The 25,000-nt window shown below is 43.8% G+C and overlaps 3 protein-coding genes across 3 annotated transcripts; 2 read left to right on the top strand and 1 right to left on the bottom strand.

Annotated features, from left to right (window-relative positions):
* Nucleotides 1-12,295: 12,295 nt before the first annotated feature.
* Nucleotides 12,296-14,370, top strand: LAJ45_11534 (uncharacterized protein; the record flags this gene model as incomplete). Its single annotated transcript, XM_046121019.1, has 3 exons — nt 12,296-13,300; nt 13,359-13,926; nt 13,991-14,370. 3 exons carry the CDS (start codon nt 12,296-12,298, stop codon nt 14,368-14,370), a joined length of 1,953 nt encoding a protein of 650 aa, XP_045965773.1.
* Nucleotides 14,371-14,714: 344 nt separating this feature from the next.
* On the bottom strand, nt 14,715-16,230 carry LAJ45_11533 (uncharacterized protein; the record flags this gene model as incomplete). The annotated part of the gene is made up of 3 exons (XM_046121018.1): nt 14,715-15,054; nt 15,105-15,469; nt 15,613-16,230. The coding sequence occupies 3 exons, from the start codon at nt 16,228-16,230 to the stop codon at nt 14,715-14,717; spliced, it is 1,323 nt and encodes a 440-aa protein (XP_045965772.1).
* Nucleotides 16,231-16,424: 194 nt separating this feature from the next.
* Nucleotides 16,425-16,940, top strand: LAJ45_11532 (uncharacterized protein; the record flags this gene model as incomplete). Its single annotated transcript, XM_046121017.1, has 1 exon — nt 16,425-16,940. One exon carries the CDS (start codon nt 16,425-16,427, stop codon nt 16,938-16,940), a length of 516 nt encoding a protein of 171 aa, XP_045965771.1.
* Nucleotides 16,941-25,000: the final 8,060 nt, after the last annotated feature.

Genomic DNA, 25,000 nt, shown 5'->3' with positions numbered 1-25,000 from the left:
GAAAAAAATATTGTTCTGGAGCTGGTAGTGAAAATATAATATAGTACTTCAAGTAGTCATAATTGATTTATATGATTCAAATGATTTATACGAAATTAATGACAGAATTCATAGTTTACTCATCAAAAACTCAAAAATCATTGTGGGAATTCTCTCGTAATGTAAATGGAAAATTTATAGCTTGCGAAGATAATTCTTAATCTTGATATCAGTTGATACAACAATGAGTAGTATCAATTAATCATTATCAAATATTTACAGAATCAATCCGTGAGTAAACAAAAAAACAGTTGGCTAACAGTTACTTCAAATTTAACTCAAAGAAGCAATTATGTAAGTTTATGAATTTATTAAAAACATAAAGGTTGTCATAGAAGAATCACAAAGAATGTTTCAAAATATATAATTCAGCCCTACTAAAAACATCAAACTGCGAACTCCTGAAAACAATTACAATTCTTAAACAATAACCCCAAAATCATTTTGAATAACTAAACAGGAGAATTATAAATACAAATACCACGATATGTTTATGTCACAAAACAGTGATACTTGTATACTAGGCTCTTGCTCAAGACACATCTTAATATACTCATAATATTTCATTTGAAAATCATTCGAATTTTCAAGATTTGATCCCAGTTGTTAAAAAAATTCTAAAAAAATCAGAGTACTTCTTACCAAAAGTTAAGTATAAGAATATAACTATTTTGAAGGATAAAAAAAAGATTTTTGAGTACTCTCTACCAATTATGTATATTAATGATTATTCATCCACCAAAGAGATTTCAGCACACTATCCAGTTGATGGATTTCCTGCGGATGTTTATAGGAAAAGTATACCAACATGGATTTCTTTTGATGGAATTACAGTGGGTCACTGTAAGAAACCATGGGTAAAGCATACTTGTAGGAGTTGAGGGACATCAGGAGGGCTTGCATTAACACGATAGCAGTGTTATACTGGAGAGTACTAAAAATGTCCCCTGCGGGTACGGGAACAAAAGCATAACCAGCGATGGTTATCACTACCGAAGGGGGAACGGCAAGGGTGAAGAAGGTCACGAGTTGGACGGCGAGGGTAGCGAGTACTCAGAGAATAGGGATAACAATGGAGATAGTCATTTAGTATAGCAGACGTAATGTGCTTTTATATAGAGTGTGTATCGAAGCAAAATAAATCCTACAAATAATAACACAAAGCATAATACAAGATGTTTCGTGAAAAAGAAAGGAAAGATTGAAAAAGAGTGTTACTATACTATTATATAACAAAGGAGATGACAACCGATTACTAATACCACAGAACCTTCCGGAAATCAATTATGACTCAATCTCTTTTGCGTAACAAAGTCATTGAATGTAATTGTTGCTAAGCCAACATAAGATTTTTAACAGTCGAATCATAATCACAAAAGTATTTCTCTATTGTTATGACTTTTCCTAACTTGAATGTTTTTTCTCAATCTATTAGTACCAAAGGAATATTCACACCAACCTTTCTTATGACTTTTCCTATTACTTTTTTATAAGGCTCTTTCTCGAGTTCAGACAATGAAATAAATACTGCCCCTTTTAATGTGTTCTGGTCGGACAACGCCAAAAACAGGAACACCTTTTCCAATACACTTTTTAGTACCGTTTTCAACTGTCGTCTGCAGGAGCAGAAATGACTTTTGTTGTAACTTCTCTTATTCCCTTCCTTCTCCTCTTCCTTGGACTCCTTCTTGTATTCTAATAAATCATTCTACCTGTACCTTTGAGTGCTTTAATGATTGTAGAAGCCATTTGTTCCTCCCTTTTCTAATACCTTGTATGCTGACTGCTTTGATGTATTTTCCATGACAAGCATATTGGGAACAGAAATTCATTTTCTGATGCCTTTTCTTGTGTCTCTACTTGTATATCTAGTTGTGATATTCCTTATGTTTTTTCTTTACCTACATTAAATCTACTATCTGTATTAGCGAGCACTTTGATTAACTTAATGAGCTTTTATTATTGCAAATTGTAATATACTTTTTAATACATTTAAGAATCTCATTTTTAATGCTTTTTATATACTCTTTCCAATATATCTTTGTAAGTAGTGGCTGTACTAAAATCTTCTTTTCCAATCCTTTTTCGGATTCCATTTTTATAGCCGTTTTTTGAACAATTGTATATCATTTCTGATCCTGTATCGGATAGGTTTTCCGCAAATTTTCTGTTGACTTATTTTATTCAAAGTACTTCTACCCGTACCATTCAATTACCTTCTGTATATAGCAGTTATTTGATCGAGTTATAGCTATTTCTAACAGCATTATCAATGGCTCTTTTAAGGTCTTTCCGTAGGGTAAACTTGCACCAGAAAGCTTGTTTCCAGCGCGTTTTTTGGTGTTTTTTCTGATACCATTTCGGATTATTTCCTTTGATGACTTTCCGACTGAAATTTTGAAGAAATCAGTCAGCGAGTCATCAAAATCAGAGCAAGGTAAATTAGCAGTAATAACTTCAATTAGGTGCCGGAAAATGTTTTGTGGAGTCGTTGAGCAGGTTTAATATTATATAAGAGTCAATCCTAAAATTACAAAAAACTGTTAGTATTTTATATCCTTAGTGATTTTTGACTTGGTGAGGTTTTCGGCTATACTCCAAATTCGATAAATTTTATATCGGGATGAGATCTAAATCTAATATTTGAACAAATCAACAGCGTAGTTGATAACTCTTCCATTTGTTATTCAAAGTTATTTGTGTTCGATACATCCAAAATATATTTTTTATTTTACTGCTACACGAACAATGTGGTTTTATGATGATAATAGAGTAATTTTCTGAATATGATGTCAACATTGAATATGTGTAAAGTCTGGCATGTCCTCCGACACACTGCAATACACTTTGTAAGTGATAAAATAATGTGTTTGTTCCAGTATTAAGTTGCACGTAAATTCCATTTCCGGATTCATTTCCACATATAAAAAGAATTCATGTACAGGGGAAATTCTGTTTCATTTCAAAGCACTTTTCCAATGTACCGTATCGATCCATTGTGCAGTAAGGAAGTGGGAGACGCTTTCGATTTATTTCCCAGTTGATTTCCGTAGCTGATAGAGACTGGAAATAGTGTAGTCTATGAGGCCACTCGAGGCGAGTATACCTATATGACCTGAAGCGCCTCTGCCTTTCATATAGTGTATGCCTTCTCTACTCAAGGAAGGAGGGACAATACCTCGAGGCGTTTGAGGTATTCGAGGTAAATATGAGCTATTTATAGGCCTAATATAAAACAATATCTCAGCGCCAACACTGCAATGTCCTTCGCAAATTCACTGAATGGCACATTACCTTGAGTGAACTGATATTGAAGTACTGTTGAGTATACTCCTCAACAAACAAATACCATTAATACTATGATTACTTAAATCTCGAGCAGCCCGAGGTGAGCAGGAAAATTTGCCTCAAGCATTCACCCTTCGTAGACTGCCGTGCCTTGAGCTGCATCGAGGCGAGCCCTCGAGCGGTAATACCTCATGGACCACACTACCAAAGCTAGGAGTATGAGGGGAGTGAGGCGAACCATCTGGAATCACAGAGGATCCTGGAAAGGATCCAGGGTTATCAGGACCATAAGGACCATCTACAATAAGCCTACTAGACAAAGGGTAAGGAAATGGGGTATTATTCACGTTACGCCGGAACCAACAACGGCGAGATAACCAAGCCCACCATTCGGTCTATAAGGATATGGACGGCGGGGCATATGAACAATAGGAAAAGGAACGGCAAGGAGAAGAGGAGAATAATAAGCGGAATCTTCCATAGCGAAGAAAGGTACAGTACGATGCCAGTCGTGAGCGTCAGGCGCGGCGTCGCAACGCCCCCCGAACCATCACGGGTACCAGCACAGCAACCACAATTGATCCTTTGGAGAGCTGAATTTTTGTATAGTTGTTAAATAGTAGATAGATAACAATAATTTGGCATTTAGTGTCTTGTGTACCAACCCGCCGTGAAAAGGTTGTGGAAATCTGGTTGCGCGCGCGGCGTTGCGACGCCACGCCTGACGCTCACGACTGGCATCGTACTGTACAAAAGGAACAACAATGATTGGGTAACGTTCACAGGATTAAGGTTATATGTATACATGACGTCGTATTTTGCAGGCCTACAAGGATAGAATTTGGTTGTGTCCCAAACGTTTTAACCACCCAAACCCGTACCGCTTGAGAGTAATGTTACCTCACTTCGGGCGGAGGGCTTGGGAGAGCACATCGAACTTAGGCTATATAGGGAGGTTGAAAGGAAGATAGGGTTTAAAAAGGAATTGAACCTATACCACGTTAGCATCATAATATTCAGGACTAGGGGTAGTAGTATACTGACAACGGGGTCTCTAGGCCGTAACCTACTGATGGCTGGATACTGGTGTTCTACCTCTTTAAAGGCTACAAATCCCATCTCAATTCCCGCCTCAGCTAGATTCTTTTCCTTCTTTCCATCCTTTTCTAAGGAGCCCTCAATCGTTGTCTGTAAGGATTAGAATCCCTCTCGCCTCGACGCGATTGGCTGGTATGATCCATAAACCTATTTATGTGATTTACCATATGTCTAGTGCATGAGCCTTTGTATACCGTTGAGCACATCGCAAACATTGCCAATAGCCTCCCTCGTGACTGCACTTTACTTTACGTGCGAACTAATCTTGACCCTTAAACCCCAGGCTTCAATGCTCGCGCATTATGATACGCCTTTTATTCTCTTCTCTCCGGTAAGATAGACCCTCTCTAATATAGTTAACTGCTGTATCGACTTCAATATCTGAGTCATAATGAGAGCCAACCATCGAACATTCATCATGCTCATACTTTGATGATGTCATAGGATTTCTTGATATTGAGTGAGTAAGGGCAGCACCAGGAAAAAGAGTATAAATGGATGACTAGTAATGGGCAGACCTTGATGCTATATATATTAGGGGTGACAAAAGTAACTTTTTGGCCTGTACGACGCTATTTTTCCGTTCTATCTTCTACTCATATCCACAAATCAGAAAGAACTATCAGACCATTTATTTGATAGTCCGGAGCAGTCAGCTTCTGGAACAAACCGGCTGGAGTGTTAAAATCAAAGGGGGCGGCGGGCTGGACCGCGGCAGCTGTGCGGGTTATTAAAGTCACCGAGTATTCGAAGCTCTGGAGTTACCAAAATGATAAAGTAACAAATAAGGGCTGACCTAGATTACTTGAGAAGTAGAAAGAATATATATAATGGTAAATGTACCCGGTTATATTGCACAATATTGGAGGGCCCAGGGCTTCCGGGAACGCTTTCCTTGGTATAGCCTAGGAGGTGAGGAAATATTATCAATCTTCATATTTTTCATACAACAGCTCCTTTAAAAGGCACTAAATGGTACGTCCACCTACCGAGCCTCCGTTAAAGGTGTTCCTGTCTCCTTATCAACATTCTATCATCATTTTACAGACGATTTTATTGCTACTTTGCCCTGCCGCAGAGGACTACTTGATGCCTCGGTCATGGGGTGTGTCTGTTCTGTTCGTTTTTGATTTCAATGACTACAATCATGTATTACCTTCCTTTGTCGGAGTTCCCGTGATATTCACTCTCCTTTAAATACGATAATTTTTGTCATCTAATTTGTTTCTTTCCCATTATAAAGGCTCCTCATCTGCACAGGTTTAGTAGAGTAGGATCCGGGGCATGCAAGACTGTTAACACAATTAGGTACAATCATAAAGGATGAATGGCTAAGTAGAGTGTTTTGGCCACACCCAATTTACAAATATCGAGGTCAAACCTTGGGTTCTTGTGAGTTGGAAGGACCCACCTAGACCCTACTCAAGGCCGACTGTTTTCTCTCTCTTATCAACTCAGTAGTGTGCGGTAAGGAACTCAATTCTTCTATGAAGAGTATCGGCGTTCGGCACAGGTGGGTCCCCAACCGCCAAGAACACAAAATTTGAGCTCGAGATTTGGAAGTCAGATGTGGCCAGAACACTCTGCAGCTGGTGGCCCTCCCAGGCAAATTATATTTAACAAATCACGAGACCCATAGAGTAAATGACCTATATCAGCCATTGGCATTGACCCTTATTTCCTTGCTTCCAAACCTATTTTTATTTTTTTTGTTTAATTCATGCTCCCAGACTTATAATATAAGGACACCACCAATTAACACCCTCGATCCTGTCCTTCAAGTCCCACCATTGTCTTTGCAACCTGCACTATCACCAGGACATACCAATGGAGGTCATATAGATTATCCTAGTTGGAATAGCCATCACTAATAGTATTAAGGGTGGTAGAGCATGACGGAACAAAACAAAACCCGATCTGATGATTTCGAGGCAAGTCTCAAAGCCCTTTAGGTTATTTTTTGACCATCTCAGTATATCTCCCCAGCGATTTCCATGCACACCCCCTCCGGACTGTAATGCTGCGTGGATGTGGTGGGCATATGTCTGGCCAGTTCTAGGTAGAGTAATAGCGTTTCCCCGAAGGTAATGCCCAATATGCCCAGCGTGACCACACAGCCCCCCCCCCCCCCCCCCCTTCCCTCCCTTACCAAGTCATATCCGGATAGACGATGGTGAAACCACTTTGGAGGTGGTGGCCATTTAATTTCCTATCCCCGGCACCTAAATTCGTTACGCAAAATTATTCCGGCAAACAAACTAATTACCGGCAAGACTATAGATGCCGATGAGAACGTGATATCGGTCAGATCGATGATATATGATCTAGGGAATTCGAAGCCCCGCGAAGACTGTATGGCATAGGAAAGTTACGGCTCATCCACGAAGAGAACCCACCCGTGAAGTGTCGTAGGTGAACCAGTTTGGTGAGAAAATATTGATTGTTACTGATGAGGATATATATTGGGCCCTTCCAGCTCATCTCCACCATCCACGTATTGCAAAGATTATTCCCCTCACCCCCCCCGAGTATTGCAAAGGTATTCCACAACCTCCTCCGCCTAGTGTAAAGGTTATTGCTGGACTACACAATAAAACCCTTAAAACCAGAGTAGTACTGTGTTAGTATCTATGGGCCGATAAATGATAGTGTGCATGAAACTTAGGCTGTAGAATAGGTCTGTGGTGTTTTCCTCCGCACTTTACCGCTGACTTCATGAATGGGCTAAATCATTCCTAACAAGGATGGGACCTTCTGATATATCTCACTTCCTGGAACTAGTTCACTCACCGAACTTGGTGAATAAACCTGCTTCGTGAAACAATATTGACTCCAGAATTATCGCAGGAGCCCCGGGACTCAGCACCGGTGGGTCACTATCGACTCAGAAGGTAATGATGAACTCTTTTATCCAAGCTAGGTAACATGAATACGCCTCTCGTTGACCCGGAAGTATCTTCGCTGCTTGGTGTATGTACTTTCCCACGGGGTTTTTATCAAGTTTTAGCGCCCGTCACTACAGTCGTCTCTGGGTCAACGACGAAACCAGTCCGATGGCGAATAGGCCAATCGAAGCCAACAAAAACCAACAGAAGCGCTACGACCCTTTGCTTTGACTGACTATCAGCCCAAAAAGTAGTTATTCGTCATCGAGCTGGTTTCGTCGTTGACTCAGAGACGACTGTAGTCGGATTTGTGCTTTTAGTGAGCCGCGCGCATCATGGCAGGTAACGCCGCTGTATTTGTGCGCTCCGGTTATGTTCTTGCCCGCATTTTACTGGCGTCCTGCGAGCATGGGTAGGAGTCTGCCTTATATGTTGGCGCCCCGAAGGGATGACCGTTTCTTTGTTTTCTACATCTCATCCCTATATTTGACGTGCAGTTTTTTTCAACTGGCTCTTTTTCCCGTCGAGGGGACACTTGATAGGTGTGTTCTGTTACTTAGGATGGGCTGAGCAGAAGGAACTTCTGTGGCTTGGGGTTCCGAGATGTATCATTTCTTAGAGTAAGGGACTGGTTTGAATATATAAGTGTGCTTCTGGTATTCGGGGGTGTCTGATCCACCATCAACAGATGCGAAAAATCCTTCAGCGAGTAATGGTATATGTGGAAACCGTATTCGAGTACTTATAATTGATTGATCGGGCTGTCTTCGAGTTGTAAAGCGGATGATGGGCCCAGAGCCAAAAAACTATAACAATGCGAAAGTGCGAAAGTGCGGGGGGGATAGGAGATCAAATTACAGTATCTAATAAGTATATAGATATACCGATATGCAATGTGTTATTTAAAGGTTTTGATTGGCCATGTATTAGATTGCTTTTTCTTGATAGTTTGATTAGTAATATTTTGATAATAGTATTTTTTCTTGATATAAGCAACAAATCGTGAACTTTACTTTTTCTTTCTATTAAATTTGGAGAAATTGCTTTTTCCCTCTATTGCTGTTAGTGGCGAATCGGGGTTCTTACTTTTTCTTTCTATTGAATTCGGGAAGGGACATTGCTTCTTCCCTCTATTGCTGTTAGTACTGAATCGGGGTTAGCGACATTGCTTCTTCCCTCTATTGTTGTTAGTGGCGATTCGGAGGCAGCGACATTGCTTCTTCCCTCTATTGCTGTTAGTACCGAATCGGGGTCAGCGACATTGCTTCTTTCCTCTATTACTGTTAGTGGCGAATCGGAGATTTTACTTTTTCTTTCTATTGAATTCGGGAAGGGATATTGCTTTTTTTCTCTTTTGATGTTAGGGGTGATTTGGAGGCAGGTATATTGCTTCTTCCCTCTATTGTTGTTAGTGGCAATTCGGGGGCAGCGACATTGCTTCTTCCTTCTATTGCTGTTAGTGCTGAATCGGGGATTTTACTTTTTCTGTCTATTGAATTCAGGAAGGGATATTTCTTTTTCCCTCTTTTAATTTTAGTGGCGATTCGGGGGCAGGTATATTGCTTTTTCCATCTAATGATGTCAGTGGCGATTCGGGAATCCTACACTGTCATTTTCTTATTGTTAGTGTTAGTAAGAGTTTTGATTGTTAGAGTTTTGGTTTAAAGTTACTCTTGATCGCACATTATTTTTTAGTTAAACAATCAATATCAAAACTCTCTACCTACAATATCTTTTGATACGATGCCTCAAATATTCAACGAGAATGCCTCTACTGATATTCACTGCATGCTGGAATTCACCAACAAGACAGACAAAACTGGCTATTTCAAAATCTACGATTCTACTTTATTTTGCTGGAGCGATGATCTACCAAATTCATTAATCGACGAAGAAGATATACCATGCCGAATCATTTGTTTTGTCAGTGATTCTCTCACAGAATCCACTGAAAACTCTGTTGGAATATGTTCAGGGAGATTCTGCGGTATGGGTAGAGACAAACCAGTTGTCATTACTTTGATGAGTAAGAGCGAGTAAGTAATTTGATTTACTGTATAATATATTAGAACTAATAATTTCACATTTAGATTTGCTGGTGACCCAACACATCCACGATTTGATGATATAGCTCCTGCACCCTCCTCTGCCACTATATACTCAGTCGGGAAGGTTGTAGGACAACCTAAGGGTACTATCAAGTCTCTCCCTATAGGCTGGAGATCCTTTGATTTACGATCCTCCTACTACGATTTAGAGGCTGCTTCCAAATCAGATTCCCGAAAGTATTTTGTTATTAGGTGGTATATACCAGCAGGAAAGAGGTGGGAGAGCACAAAATTACCCCAAATCGATAGTGTCATCCAAATCACTGGGAAATTGGTTGGTAGAGTTGTCGTTGATAATGCATCATCAAATTCTTTTCTTGGTTGTATAGTGTCGTCATTAAACTACATTTCAGTAATGCAATCGGGATTGGGGGGTGGGTCTATTGGACAATCCTCAAGTAGATCAGAGTCTAAAAATGTTGGAAGATCTTGGGGTGCTCGGGCTCAAAAAAGATTTGCGATAGATGATTCAAGTTTGTATTCAAGTTCACCCCCCCTACAAAAATCACTGTTAGCCCATCTTCTATTTCCAAACCCACTACAACAGGTAAAAAGAAAGCTTCGAGTGTATCTAATAACTGTTCTATCGATGACGAGTTTGAGGAGATTGAGGATGATATTATTGAGGATGTTGGTTCTGAGTAGAATAGGTTTGGTATAGGATATATGGGTTTGTGAGTTATCGTTAGCTATTTTATTTTTGGTCGGGAGAGTGTATTATTACCAATGGCATATATAACTATCGTGTATCCCTCTTTAGGAATTGGGCGACAGATTTCTATATTAAATTCAATTTTTAATGCAAAGATGCCAAGAACCAATTCCAGACAATCAATCGATGATTCCAGAACATCGAATCGGATCCGAACAAGAAGAAATAGAAACTCTCAAGCCTCTAGCTCCCAATTAGACCGAATTGAGATGCGATTAAATTCCCGAATTGAACAACAAATTACAAATCGCCGACAATCCACCCAAAACCAAAGCAATGTAGAGTCAAATTCATCGTCTAACAATTGGTGGAATATTTTACCTACAAAAACAATTCATCTCCGACCATATATTATTACTTGGTCAAAACAATGCACCTATTGTGGTGCAGCTTTATTAACTAGTGAGAATAATGGTTGGTGTTGTACTAATGGAAAATATCGATTACCCCCCCTACCAGTATATCCACCCGATACCGAAATTGAATTTGAGCAACATGTCTCTCAGTTGAGTAGGATCAGCCGAAAACTCAACAATATTTTTCATTTTCAATTTTAGGAGTTACAGGTGGATTTCGGCAGTTACCGACACCTTCAAATGTTGCTATAACAGGACGAGTATACCATCAGTTATTGGATGCCAATCAAGGGCAACATTCAATTCGATGGTTTCTTCACGATGAGGAATCAAGAGACTCATTAGCTCTTGAGCTTGGTGTACCCTCCTCCCTAGTTAACAGTTTTCGAAAACTACTAGAAGATAACACTTCTTTTGTTTACCATATTCGAGCAGCATTTACTACTGCAATAGATACCCCACTTGCACTAGAGTTATATACACCAACAAGTGGTGGAGAAATTGCTGTGATTATACATGCCAACAATATACAAAAAGTCTACCCTCGGAGTGTATTAGTTTACAACAATATTCTCGATCGTCCAAAAGCTATCAGTATATTAAGTCCCCTTTACGAGCCATTACAATATCCTGTTTTCTTTCCTCATGGTACACCTGGTTGGGACTGCAAATCCGATATCAGTCAAATTCGATGGTATAGAGCCAGGCTCACAACAGAGAACCGATTTCTGAGGTTTGGTAGATTGTGTGGAGAATATTTGGTGGATATGTACTCGAGAGTGGAAGATGAAGATTGGACTACATACGAAAAGGACGAGAGAGACAATACAACCAGCAATCTGAAATTGCAGAAGCAGAAGGTGATTTACCCATCGAGAAAGGCACGACACTACCGACCTCTTTCCTAGGTTCCCGAGCATGGGCATCGAATGAGGTTGCCGACTCTCTTACTATCTGTCGGTCAAGAGGCAAACCCTCATTTTTTATCACGATTAAAACAAATCCTAACTGGCCAGAAATTAAAGAACGATTGAATCCAGGACAGAATGCCTCAGATATACCAATTATTGTTTGTCGGGTATTTAAAGCAAAGCTAGAGAATGCCATTGCCAAAATTCGGAGCCATTTAGGAACAATAGTTTATATTGTTCGGGTTATAGAATTTCAAAAGAGGGGGTTACCACATGCACATATTGTTATTAAAGTAAGATAATTGAAAACACAATTGAGGTTGATGCTAAATATTATCAGGTGAATCCCGAGTTACCTTTCTCAGCTATTGATTCCATTGTCTCTGCCGAAGTACCTACAGAAGAGGAAGATCCTGTCCTGCGAGAATTGGTTCTACGATTCAATCAACACCCCCAAACACATTTAAATTCTCCCAATAGTCGGTGTAACAAAAATGGATCCTGTATTTGGGGATACCCACAAGCGATTCGGGAAACTAAAGTGCTTAATCAATATGGTCGAGTACAGTATAGAAGAAGAAAGGAAGAGGATCGATGGATAGCATCGTATATGCCATTTCTTACTAAGCTATTAGAATGTCATGTTAATGTCGATATATGTTTTACAGTTAATATTTTCATGTATCTGTATAAATATTTATTTAAGGGGCCCGATCGAACATTATTTTCTTTCAATGTTGAAGGACAGCAAGAGGTGGACGAGATCAATGACTATATCAATGCAAGGTATCTGTCTGCCTCGGAGGCAGCATGGAGGATACTACAATACCATATAACAGATCGATCGCCTGCAGTCAAATCGCTTACAGTTCATCTACCTGGAAGGAACATGCATCAAATGTACCGAAAGGGTGGTGGGGAATCTACAGCATCGACTTTGCTTAGATATTTTTCTAGGCCCCGAGATGCAGTATTCCAAGATTTGACCTATATTCAATACTACGAGAATTGGGTTCTGTACTCGAAGTCGTCAACCACTTTCAAAAATACCGATTTCCTTGAAGAGATATGCAATAGTTATCCACAGTTTATTGTAAGAGCTAGGAGAAGAAATGAGGCAATCGCCCGAATCGATACAGTCTCCCCCAGAACTGGAGAATTATTCTACCTGCGAGCTCTTCTGCTGCATCTCTCAGCCTATAGTTTCGAGGATCTAAAAACTGTCAACCGATTTACCTACTCAAAATTTCAAGAGGCAGCAGCAGCATTAGGTCTCTTCGAAAATCAGTCGGAGGGGAAAGAAATTATGCCAGAAGCTGTCCTAAGCTTTTGCAGTCCTAACCAGCTACGATTCCTGTTTGCACATCTCCTGATGAATATTCCAGTTACAGCCATTGAGTTGTTCGAGGAGTATCAGGAGGTTCTATCGGCAGATTATCTTGACCAATATGATTCTCCGATAATGGTTATTAATAAATGTTTAGATGAGATTGCAAAATATCTTGCAGCTCAAGGCAGTAGGTTGACTGATTTTGGGTTACCCCATCCTCAAAACCTCACGGATGACATATCTATGAAGGCTGTTGCATTTGATGATCGTAGGATCGAACTTACAGAAATGGCAATATCATCTCGGGAACAGTTATTACCCCAACAGCTAGATGCTTTTGATACTATCATGAATAATATCGATAGAATAGCTATCGGGGAGATTCCTGAACATACATGTTTCTTTCTGGATGGAAAAGCTGGTCGGGGCAAAACATATATTGTAAATAAGATCGTAAATTATCTAAGGGGGCAAGGAGACATTGTTGTTATTACTGGTTCAACAGCTTTGAGTGTTACACTGTATGAGAGAGATCGTACTGCACATTCTGCATTTGGTATTCCTGTCGTTGAAGTAAAGTTGTCCTATGAGAAGGTTTTAGTAAAGACAGTCACTGACATTACAATATTAGAACAATATGGAGCTACAATCGACTTTGAGTATCAGGTCAGATCGGGCGAAATTACTATCGCAGTCAAGCTTAATTATATGGGAGGAGATGCCTATGGCCAACAAAGCAGCAATTGAATGTGTAGATGAGTTCTTGCAACTCGTGCTTGCCAACGATAAACCATTTGGTGGCAAAGTATTTCTTGGCTTAGGTGACTTTCGACAGGTAGCACCAGTGGTTAAGTCTGCAGGACCAACAGCTACACTCGAAGCATCTATACGATCATCCTATCTTTGGGAACAATTCAAAATTTTACGATTGGATACACCTATAAGAAATGCCTCTGATTTAGAATATGCCGAGTGGGTAGATAAAATTGGAGATGGCTGTCAAGAATCAAATGAATCGTTTGTGAATCTGGATTTAATTGAGTCTTTAGACTCAATCGAGCAGGCAATTGACTTTCTATTTCCAACAGAAGTATTGCAAAATCCAGCGATTGTTTCCCATCGTGCTTTTCTTAGTCCTTTGAATATCAATGTTGATCAATTTAACCTTGCGATTCTTGAAAGATTCCCGACAATAGAGGGTATGTATATTTATTTTCCTTACTATTAAAAATTACAATATACTGATATAATTATTTATTACAGAAAGAACATACTACAGCCACGATTGTATCAAAGAAGATCCTAATTTCACATCCCCGACTACCAACATGCTACCATCGGGTGAGATTCTAGATTTTCTATCTATGTTGAAGGAGCCTGGTGTGCCTACACACAGATTGGTTTTGAAGGTCGGGTGTGTTTGTTTGATTATGCGAAATCTATCACTGGAGAATGGCTTGGTCAAGAATTGCCGGGTAGTTATTAAAGAGCTATATGAAAGATTTGTCAAAGTTGAATTGATATCTACTGCAGATAATATTCGACAAGATACAACTGTTTTCTGCCTCCCCGAATTGTATTTGAGTTTCAACCAAAATATTGCTCTTGGACTGTACAGAGAAGACAATTCCCTTTACGACTAGCATACTCAACAACCTTCAATAGTTGTCAAGGCTTAACACTCGATAGAGCTGTCATCGATCTCAGAACTCCTGTATTCTCACATGGTCAACTGTATACGAGTGTTTCCCGAGTCAGAAATAGAAACCATATTAGTTGTTTATTGGATAATGATATTTCAGTTATTGATATTGGGGATAAAAACAAAGTTAAAAATATTGTATATAGAAGTCTTTTGTTATAAAATTTTATTTCTTTATTTTTTTTTATTTTTAAAACAATTTTTTAAAACTATCGGTACTTAATACAAGAGTGGAGATTTTCAGTAACAACAATAATAACAAAACATAATATAGGAAATAACAATTTATTCCTCCTCAGAATCATCGGACTCAACCAAAATAGCCTCAACATTATCGGCAGTAATTTGTTCCTGTTGATATTTTTCCCACAATTTTACCAATCGGACAGGAGTGACAATACTCATACCAATTTGATGAGAATCAGACTCATCGGTAGGGCCCTTTATTGATAAAGTAGTACCATGAAAGTCAGTGGGCTTCCAAACTACCACTGAATTGGCTGACTGTTTGATTCTGATTCCATAATCGGCAATGAAGAAGTGACCCCCCTCCTCGGATCCATATGTCCTAGCTGTAGTCCATAACAATGCATACTTATGAGGGCACTTTTCATTATGATTACCCCTATAATTAATTAGTAACAATAAAATATAAGTACTCGGAGTGATTATTACCTTGAATAATTATATGCCATAAATCCAGAAGGGGGTGCCATCGGAACACAGTCAAACTCAATGTCATCGGCTCCGACCCTCACAGTATAATTCCCCAAGATTTGAGAAGTAGCCCTGTCTTTAGCAGCATAATTCATTCTCGGAATTAGGGTAGAATTGCAAAACCCAGTTATATCCTCAATAATCGGCTTCGGCAATCTACCTTTACTCATGTTCCAAAGAAGAGCAAAAATATAGCTGCCCAAGTGCTCAAAGTCCTCCAATCGGTTTTTCTTGGAGGTGATATTTCTAACCCAATCGAAACTGGCTTTGCTTCTGGAACCAGCTGAATATCCCATTTGACAAAGTTTGCCAGTATCCTCAAGCTAAGAAATAATTAGCAATCGCAATAGTAAAATTTGGAAAGAAATAATACTTACTCGGACTGATTTCCTGACCTGACATTCCTTGATAATAATCTCATTGACCCAATCTAGAGTTTCTTTCTTGCCCTCGGCCATCCAGCAACCAATCCAACAATTTCCTTGGTGTTGGAATCGACAAAAATGTAGTTTTGGTCTTCGGCAACATCTGGTTGTAGATATTCTGGTTCCAAAAGTAGCATCGGTGGTACTTTTAGCCTTTTGTCCTTCGGCTTACCAAGCTGGAGGTGATCATGCCAAATGTCATGGGTTTGCTCGGACTCATACACCCAATTACTGGGTGGAGGGTAAGGTGTTTGATATCGGGTGACTTCCACAATCGTAAACTTTTCCAAATATTTGTCTCTCCTTGCATCGTCCTCCTTGAGGTTACACTCCTGCACAAATAAAGCTTTGATTCTTTTAATTCTTTCCTTCTCCTCCTTCCTCTGCTTCATCGCTTCTCTTAGCTCTGCATGGCAATTCGGCTCCTTCATTTGTTTGGGGTGGTTGAGGAAAGCTGCAATATCATTGAAAATGCCATCGTTAACTCCATCGGCAATATTACAGAACTCTCTCTTAATAGAAGAAACAAGAGAATCAATATTATTATCTCTGATTTTCTGCAGAAGAGAGGGTTTGCTAGCTATATAGATAGCAATTTCATTGATGGCTTTTTTGTATGCTTTGGGAGGTGGTATCCTTTTGGATCGGATAGGAGGCATTTTTGTGGATCGGATAGGAGGAATTTTTGTGGATCGGGTTTGTAGAAGCTGTAGTGAGTCAGGTAGTAATCAGAATTTTAGGGGAATAGACAACAACAACAACAACAACAAGTGATTGTAAACTTAAGTATAGAAGGATATCAAGGGCAAAGCACCAAAATATCCGGTTTTCTATCTTATTTGAACTCTCTCTTATGTGTTGTGTGTTTGAACTCGCAAGCGAAGGGTGTTGTGAAAGGAAAAAGGGAAAGAGGGGAAACCCAACGACAGCGACGCGCCCGAATATTAGCAGCCTTACCCTACCTGAACCAGCACCTAGCACCCGCTCGCAGCACCCACTCGCAGCATCCACTCGCAGCACCCGCTCGCAGCACCCGCTCGCAGCACCCGCTCGCAGCACCCGCTCGCAGCACCCGCTCGCAGCACCGGTGTCGCCCAGCACCCGCTCGCAGCACCCGCTATCAGTACCCGCTCGCAGCACCCGTGTCACCCAACACCCGCTTGCAGCACCCGCTCTCAACACCCGCTCGCAGCACCCGTGTCATCCAGCACCCGCTCGCAGCACCGGTGTCACCCAGCACCCGCTTGCAGCACCCGCTCGCAGCACCCGTGTCACCCAGCACCCGCTCCAGCACCCGCGTCACCCCAGAACCCGCTTCCAGCACCTCGCGCCTACCACCTCCCATTGCCTGATTCATGTCTGCGCCTGATTCCTGTCTGCGCCTGCACCCCTACTTACGCCCGCGCCAGTGCTCGAAACGGTGCTCGAAACGGTGCTAGGTGCGGTGCTAGCTGCGGTGCTCGGTGCGGTGCTAGCTGCGGTGCTAGGTGCGGTGCTAGGTGCGGTGCTAGGTGCGGTGCTAGCTGCGGTGCTAGGTGCGGTGCTCGGTGCAGTGCTAGCTGCGGTGCTCGTCCAGGTGTCGATTTGGAGTCTAAATAGGTGTCGAATTAGGAGTCTATATAGACGTTAGCATATGTGTCAATATGGAGGCAGGTAGGAGGGGCGTCGGTCGAGGTAGAGGTAGAGGTAGAGGCAGATATGGAGGTGAAGGTAGAGGTAGAGGTAGAGGTAGAGGTGGAGGCAGAGGTGGAGGCGAGCTGATTTCATTGTCCTAACCGGCCGAAGGCCGGAAACCACTTGTATAAATATAAATTGGCTTGTAAACTATAAGATATTATATCCCATTTTTTGTGTGACGCTTTCTAATGGATTGGGGGCCGTTATAAAATTGCCTTTTGTTAGACAAGGGTACGGTTGGCAACACCGAGATACCAAAAACCTCCGGTGACGAGCACATACCCTTGAATCACCGAGCCCATACCGCGTAAAGTACTCGTCCACACTCGGCTCAGCCGAGTCGCAATGTAAACCTTGCAGTATGTAGTATAAAATGGGGGATGCCTTTCCCAACAGGTAATGAAAAATCCATTTTCTAGAAATATATTATATTGACGTATGGGAAAGAGACGGAAAGCGCCTCTTCTTTATAGCGGTATAACAAAAGCTGCATCTAGGGTGCCCATAGGTTTCTTGTGCACATCGATCATTTGCCTGAGTTATATTACATCACTCCCGATCTTTCGACCCGCGCGCCGCCTTATTCTCTGCGCTTGCCCAGCGTCTTGACTTACTTCTTCAGCGAAGCTTAAGCCCAGTTCCACGTCCACCGACGAACATATAACTAATTGCCCCCTGTGGCGTCTGTATTTGATCCAGAAAGCCACACCAAATATCACTACTGCTCCATTGAACCCCCGTTGTGCCAGGCACCGACCAATCGCACTTTCCTACACTGCGACTCCAAACTCCTCATCAAACGTCGCCACATCCGCACACAATAGCTATGGAAATAAATATCTCACTGGACAGAGTGCATTTCCCTCGATAGGACACGTGTTATCTGCTGGTAAGCTTGTCCCGGTTACAAGTACAGAGCGCCAGCCTCGGATATGACAGTTTAACCATATGCAGAGGCCGGCATCGGAGATCTTAACCTAGTATTTAAGGTAATCTGGCTGCCAGAGCTTCCGTCCTGCCGTATTTTCCCCTAATGATATTATTAGTTGTCCGATCCCGGGGTTAGTTACCACGCCGTTGCCAAGGCGCCCCCGCATCACCCCTCCCGCGATCGTCACTGCAGGGACCCGCCAGGGCAGGTAAAGGATCGGTTAAAGGAGCAGGGAAAGTTGCGGGATATGAAAAGCTTGAATCAATCGGCGGTGCGTTTATGAAGAGGTAAGCTATTTAGTTTTTTGGGTCATAGATTCGCCTAACATGACATAGAAAGGATTGCTCAAATTTAGCAAAAGGCATGGGATTAGATATACGGAAACTAGTACCCGGACTACTATTCACGATGATTGGGATTCAGCAACGAAATTCTTGCTACAGAATGGTTATTTTTGTGAAACTCTGACGTCGACAAATATTCAAACAGAGGTAACAACAAAAGCGATGGTGTCTGCGCACCCATTCAGACTCAATTTCTTGATTCTACACAGCTATTTAACTCTGTTTAACTCAACACACAAAATAAATCTGCACAATCACAACCTATTCACCTTTATGTGTCGGGAAGAGAATGGCAACTGGGTTCCGGCAGCAAATTGTTTGGTTGAAAGTGAGAATTCCGACATTTTAGCACGATGCATGCAACGGATTTATGAATGGTCTGATAGACGATAGAGAATGCAATACCCTTTGACAGACAACAGTGCAACCGAAAAAGCAGCTATACGGAAAGCATTTGGTGGAGAAGGCTTCCTCAAAACCAATCTTCTTTGTACAGTACACTCCGAACGCCCGTTGTCGCGCAACTTCAAAGCCGGAATTGATCAATTATCTCCGGTATGCAATGAGATGTACAACTGAAATTCAATGTCTATCGCTCTGTAACAATGCAATCAGATCGGCTTCCTCAGGGAGAAAGGGAGAATACATCAAGAAGGAATGACTCGATACACATACCGCTTGGGTAATGCATGCGAGACAGCACTGTGAGAAACTTCTCCAGGTAACGTCAACTAATGCATATGAAGCATGGCATGGGCGTTTGAAGAACAGGGCTGGTCTAAAGAAGAGCGAAGTTAGTACTCATGGAATTTACGGCTGCGTACAGACTGTACATGATTGCGCGCACGACGTTGAAAACAATATTGAATCAGCGCGCCTGGAGGCAAATACACGGAAGGTGACTCTTGCGTAAACCTACCCGCTACTTGCAGAATTCTCTTATTCCATAGAGAGGGTTGTTGCAATAGAGGAAAGCAAGGTTGCCACCCACTTCGAACAAGAAATGGGTGTTTCAGTGCGTGAAATGGATACAAATACAGGTTTGTTCACATGCAATTGTCTCTTTCCAAGACGCTACAAACTCCCTTGTCAACATATCTTTCATATAGATCGGGCCTCAATCTTTTCAGAAAGTACGGGTGAAGTCGGAGAGGAACGAATTTTAAGTCCCAGAGCCTGGCAGCATTATTTGAATAGGTTCCGGACAGGAGGTACCGAAAACTGTGAGGGACTGAATTCGGGCGACATGGATGGATGTGCTTTAACAAAAGCACCTTACCCAGGTACAACAGCTAGAATCTTGAAGCTTGGAGAAGTAAATGAGAGAATACGATCCACTTTCTATAAGTTAGAGGAAGAAGATTCAAAATTGTCTATTCAACTACTTAATGATATGGAACGCCAACTCTCAGCTTCACTCACCAGCAGGAACGGTCCATCCCATCAAGTCCGCACTGGAAAATAAGCCAAAAAGGTTAGCTGAAGCTCTTATTCCTATACCCGCACGAAGAACCAGATTAACGGGGTAGACAGAAGTATTTCCCATCAAACCCGTATCCAATATTGTGTCCCTGGACCAGCTCAGGACGCTTTCCATCTTTCTCGCGTCGAAAAACGCGGCCCAAGGGTAGGCGGGTTGCGCGTGCAGGTTGCGCTGGGAGCTAGGTTGCGCTGGGGGGCAGGTTGGGCAGCCGGGCAGGTTAGGCGGCCAGGCAGGTTGAGTGGGCGCTCAGGCAGGTTGGGTGGGCGGGTCAGGCACGTCTGGTAGACCGTCAGTTTAGTAGTGAAGTATTTTGTATTGATGGCTGGCTGGGTTCTGTAGAGTACGTACCTATATTTTTATTAGAGTAATTGTTTGAACTTCAGAAGATGAACATACCTAGATCGTTTAATCAAGGGTCGTGTTGTTTTGATCCTGCTGTGGGGGCATTAACAGAGAGAGGTTGTTGTGGGGGACGCGAGAGGTAGCTGGGGTTGGATCGCAATAGCGCAATGCGAGACCAGGCTGCTGTAGCCCTCTCCATGCGCCCACTTTTTTTTTTTTTTTTTTTAAATCATAGTTTCATTTATTTCTGGGTACAAGAATATCGCATGGAGCCTAAGCTATGGCGTGAACAACACCCCTCCCCTACCAAACCGCCGAAGAAAAACAAGACAAAGGGAAAGCGGAACAAAACATATATGAAAGTGTGTACATGAAGCAGACGCTATGGAGAGACCCTGACATTCCTCCTACCGGCCAGCAAACAAAGAAATTCGGACGTCCCCCTCAGGGGCAGTGTACTTTCGTACCAGCTATGCGTAATATGACAGGACATAGGAGAAGAGAGAATAAGGGGAGCGAAGAGAGGACACTTTCGGTGTTGAAGTTGTTGTGCGTGCAATTGGCTTTTTTTTTTGGGCCTGTTATGGGCGGAGGTGGCCTAGGCCGAGCTTGATGAGAGGGAGTTGAGTTCGGAGTCTGAGGATAGGTCATAAGGTGGCGATTTTGGAGGGCCCATTTGTGGGGGGAACCCGGTTTTGGTTGCCCTTATGTAGGAGGAGAGAGCTGCAAGTGAGGCGGGGGGTTACCAAAGGTCGTCGAGGGTTTTAGAAAAGGGTATGTGGGTTGCCCTCTGGGGACTGCGCGCGGGGCAGCGTAGTATGGCGTGTTCGAGGTCTTCGTCTTCGAGAAGACATCTGGGGCATGTTGGGGGGAGGTCCTGGGACATCCATCTTGGGTGGGCCGCTAGGTAGCTTTTATGAGCACGCATTTGGCATATGCGTCCTGCAATGAAGCGGTCGAGCTTGAGGTGGGGGTGTGGACGAGTGTTGATTGGGAATTTGTAGTAGTCTGGTAGGGGGTTATTCTTCCAGAATTGCATGTTGTCTCTTTTGATAGAGAGTGCCAGGCCTGGGTGGATGGTGTTGGGGTTCTGAGCGAAAGTTGGTGAGTTGGTGAGCAGTGCGTGGCAGAGGTCGTCTATGGGGAGGTGGGCTACCCCTTCCCTGGTCGAGTTCCAATTGACAGGGGGGTTTGGGCGGCCTCTTAGTAGGTGTCGGTGAGATGTCTCTCTGTAGGTGGAGAGTGTGTGGAAGGAGTCTGGGGTGCGTGCGGTGACTGGGTTGTATGCGGGGGATGCGGCTTGGATTCTCGCGGCGTATCTGATTCGTAGGGAGGGGATGTATAGGGCGAGTGGTGGAAAGGATGTTTCGGCTTGTAGTATTGAGAGAGGGGTTGATCTGAAGCAGTTGGTGACCCATCTGAGGACTGAGTGCCAGGTGGTCTCGAGTCTCTTGAGTGCTCGCGCTGTTGGGACGAGGACGGAGGCTCCGTATGGGAGCATGGGGAGGATTGCCATGACTGCTAGTTGTCGGCAATTGAGGGGGTGAGGCCTTTGCCTGCTGAGGCGAATCCTCTTATAATGACGAAGGAGGCTTGTACTGAGGCACGCCTTTTAGAGAAGTGGTTGAAGGTGTTGAGGTTGTCGGTGAGCTGGAGGCCCAGCCAGCGGATTTCTCTTTTGGGGTTGAGAGGGGTCCGGTTGAGTGTAATGGGGAGCGTGGAGGGTACACTCCTATCAGCGCTGGTGCGCCAGTGGATGAGGTCTGTTTTGTGGAGGGAGACGTGGATGTTGCGTGGGGTGCCTGCGTCTGTTGCCTTGCGGAAGGCATTTTCTAGCAGTGCGATGTTCTGTTGGTGGGATGAGGAGGCGACTGTGAAAGCGAAGCCGTCGACATATGAGATGGGGATGCCGGGGGTTGGGTACGTGTGAAGTGGTGCTACATATATGCAGAATAGGAGAAGTGAGATGGGGGAGCCTTGAGGCACTCCGACGGCTACTGGTAGGGAGGCGCGTGGGCCGCCTGGGAAGAGGAGGGTACATTTGCGGTCCGATAGGAATGAGAGGACCCACTGGACCATGTATGGGGGGGTGTTTTTGCTGCGGAGGGTGTCTGCTAGGACTGAGGGGATGACGTGATCAAAGCCCCCTTTGACATCCAGAAAGAGGGAGGAGGCCTTCAGTCCTCCACGTTGGAGGAGCCTGACTTCATGAAGGAGAGTTGTTGCGGCGTCGGCTGTGGACAGTCCTTTGATTGAATCGCATTGATGGGGGTGTATTAGGCGTGATGAGGAGGCGAAAGCGTGGAGGCGATACGTCACTATCCGTTCGAGGATTTTTGAAACTGTCTCAAGGAGGACTATGATCCGGTAGGCGGCAGGGGAGTTGTAGTCTGGCTTGTTGGGCTTAGGGAGAATGACACCGAGGGCGCTCTTAAGCGCTATCGGATGGTATCCGCTTCTGAGGAGGGGGGTGAGAAGTTGGGGGATGAGGGATGGGTTTCCTTGGTGGATTCGTTTCCAGGCTACGGGAGGGAAAGTGTCCGGTCCTGGTGCTGAATTGTTTGAGGAGGCGGCTAGCGCTTTGGCTACTTCGTCGGCTGATACTTCTGAGGCATCCAGGTAGAAGCCTGGTTGGGGAGCTGGGGTGGGTTTGGTTGGGGGGGAAGAAGGGTGATATGAGGGCTTGGTTAACCTCGGCTGGGGAGGAGGCATTTGGGAACTTGGAGAGTTTAGTCTCCTTATTCCGGGTCGCGGTTTTCCTGAGGGCCCAGACTTGTTGAGAGTCGGCCTGGGCTACAAAGTCGTTCCAGTGTCTCTTTTTGGCTTCCTGGATGGCTGAGAAGTATGCGTTGCGGGCGGCCCTGTATTCAAAGGGGGGTGATAGTCTTTTTCTGTAGGCTCTGGTGACGGAGTTAAAGATCCGTCTGAGTGATGAGAGGTGGGGGACCACCATGCCTTTGACCATGAGGATGGCCTTTTGGACGGGGTTGCAGCGAGGACTGGTTCGGTGATGGCGGCTAAGGCACTTCCGAACCAGTGGTCGATGGGGTATGAGATCGGGGGGAGACAGGTTTTGCGGAGGGATTCTTGGATTGCGGGCCAGGGGGCCTTTTTCCAGTCGGGGATGTGTGTGGGGTGGGAGGTCATGCTGGGAGAGAGAGTGAACTGTAGTTTGATTGGGGTGTGGTCGGAGCCTGCATTGGGGAGCTTGTTGGACTATGAGTGGAAGAGGTTGAGTGCTGGGGGGTTTGCGAAGGCTAGGTCGATGACCCCATGTCTCTGTAGAGGGTTGGGGAGATTCGGGTGATCCTGCCGGGGATGTTGAGCAGGGAGTAGCCATTAGCGGCGGCTGTGGAGAAGTAGGGGGAGGAGAGTGACTCCTCTCTTCTGTTTATGGTACGGAGGGGGTCGGTGCGGATGTTGTGTATATTGAGGTCTCCGCAGATAATGGAGGGGTTTCTGGTGTTGCGGAATATCGTTCCCGGGAGGATTGATCTTCTGCTGGGTGAGATGTGTCGGTTATAGGCGTTTACTATTTCTAGTTGCGCAGGAAGGGAGGGAATGTCATAGTTTTTCCAGTAGATGGCTATGCCGAAGACGTCGCCTCTATCGAAGTTGATGGGGAAGTAAGAGGTGTGCTGAAGGAAATCGAGATGTATGTAGAAGGCGACCGACACGGGTTCGTCTTCTGATGTTGGAGGGTAAACGCATTCGTAGCCTGGTACGTTAAGGGGGTGGTTGAGGAGGGTAAAGGGTTCTTGTATTGCGACGATTTGAGGGGGGGGTTGTTTAGAAAAGGAAGAAAAGAGTGAGATAAAGACTGCGTTGCTTTTTGCGCAGTGTAGTTGGATTATTGTAAAGAGATTGCTGGAAGGGTCGCCGCTAGATATATCTGTGCAGTGGGTGGTTGAGAAGGGGGGGAGGAGGGGAGGGAGGAGGATCGAGCTGGCATTACTGCGACATGGCCAAGTCCTCCTCCGCAGGCTCTTCTTGTTGAGGTGCGGGTACTGATGTGGACTGAGGGGTGGAGGGGTGGAACGGGGTGGCCGGTGGTAGGTTGTCAGGGGAGCTCTGGGGGCCGGGGGGTGGGCGCTGTAGTGGTGGTGTGGGTGCGGGACCGTCTAGCGGGGCACTCGCTATAGGAGGCGATGTGATTGCCAGAGCATTTAATGCATTTGGCGTTCCAGGTGGCGCAGCATTCAATGACGGGTTTGAGGTGGCCTTCTTTGGGGCAGGCTTGGTTGGGGCAACGGTGGTCTTTGGGGAGGTGGTTGCCTGCGCAGAGTGGGCATGTGGTCTCAAGGGGCGATGATAGCACGTATTCCGCAAGGTACGATATGCGACAGTAGAAGCTGTTGATTTAGTCAAGCGAGGTCAAGCGAGGCGCGAAGGTCTTCGTGAAGAAGAGAAGTAATAGCGTATATATTGAGAACCAGCGTAGATATAAAAGTGGTCCTACCTGGTATGATATGCCAGGTACGGACAATGGTTGCGGTAGAGAAATACAGAAGATAGATAGATAGTTTTATATTGCTTTGAAGTACAGGACTTATCGCACGCCGGATCCACCGCCATAGGCATAGGAAAAACAAAGGAGACAAAAGGAAAGAAGACGAAAGGAAAGAAGACGAAAAGCAACGAAGATCAAAGGA

This window comes from Morchella importuna (genome assembly GCF_003444635.1).
Source record: "Morchella importuna strain M04M26 chromosome Unknown Morimp01GS073, whole genome shotgun sequence".
NCBI lineage: Eukaryota > Fungi > Ascomycota > Pezizomycetes > Pezizales > Morchellaceae > Morchella > Morchella importuna.
The sequence above is the reverse complement of the archived record's forward strand: the minus strand, read 5'-3'. Positions and strand labels throughout refer to the sequence as shown.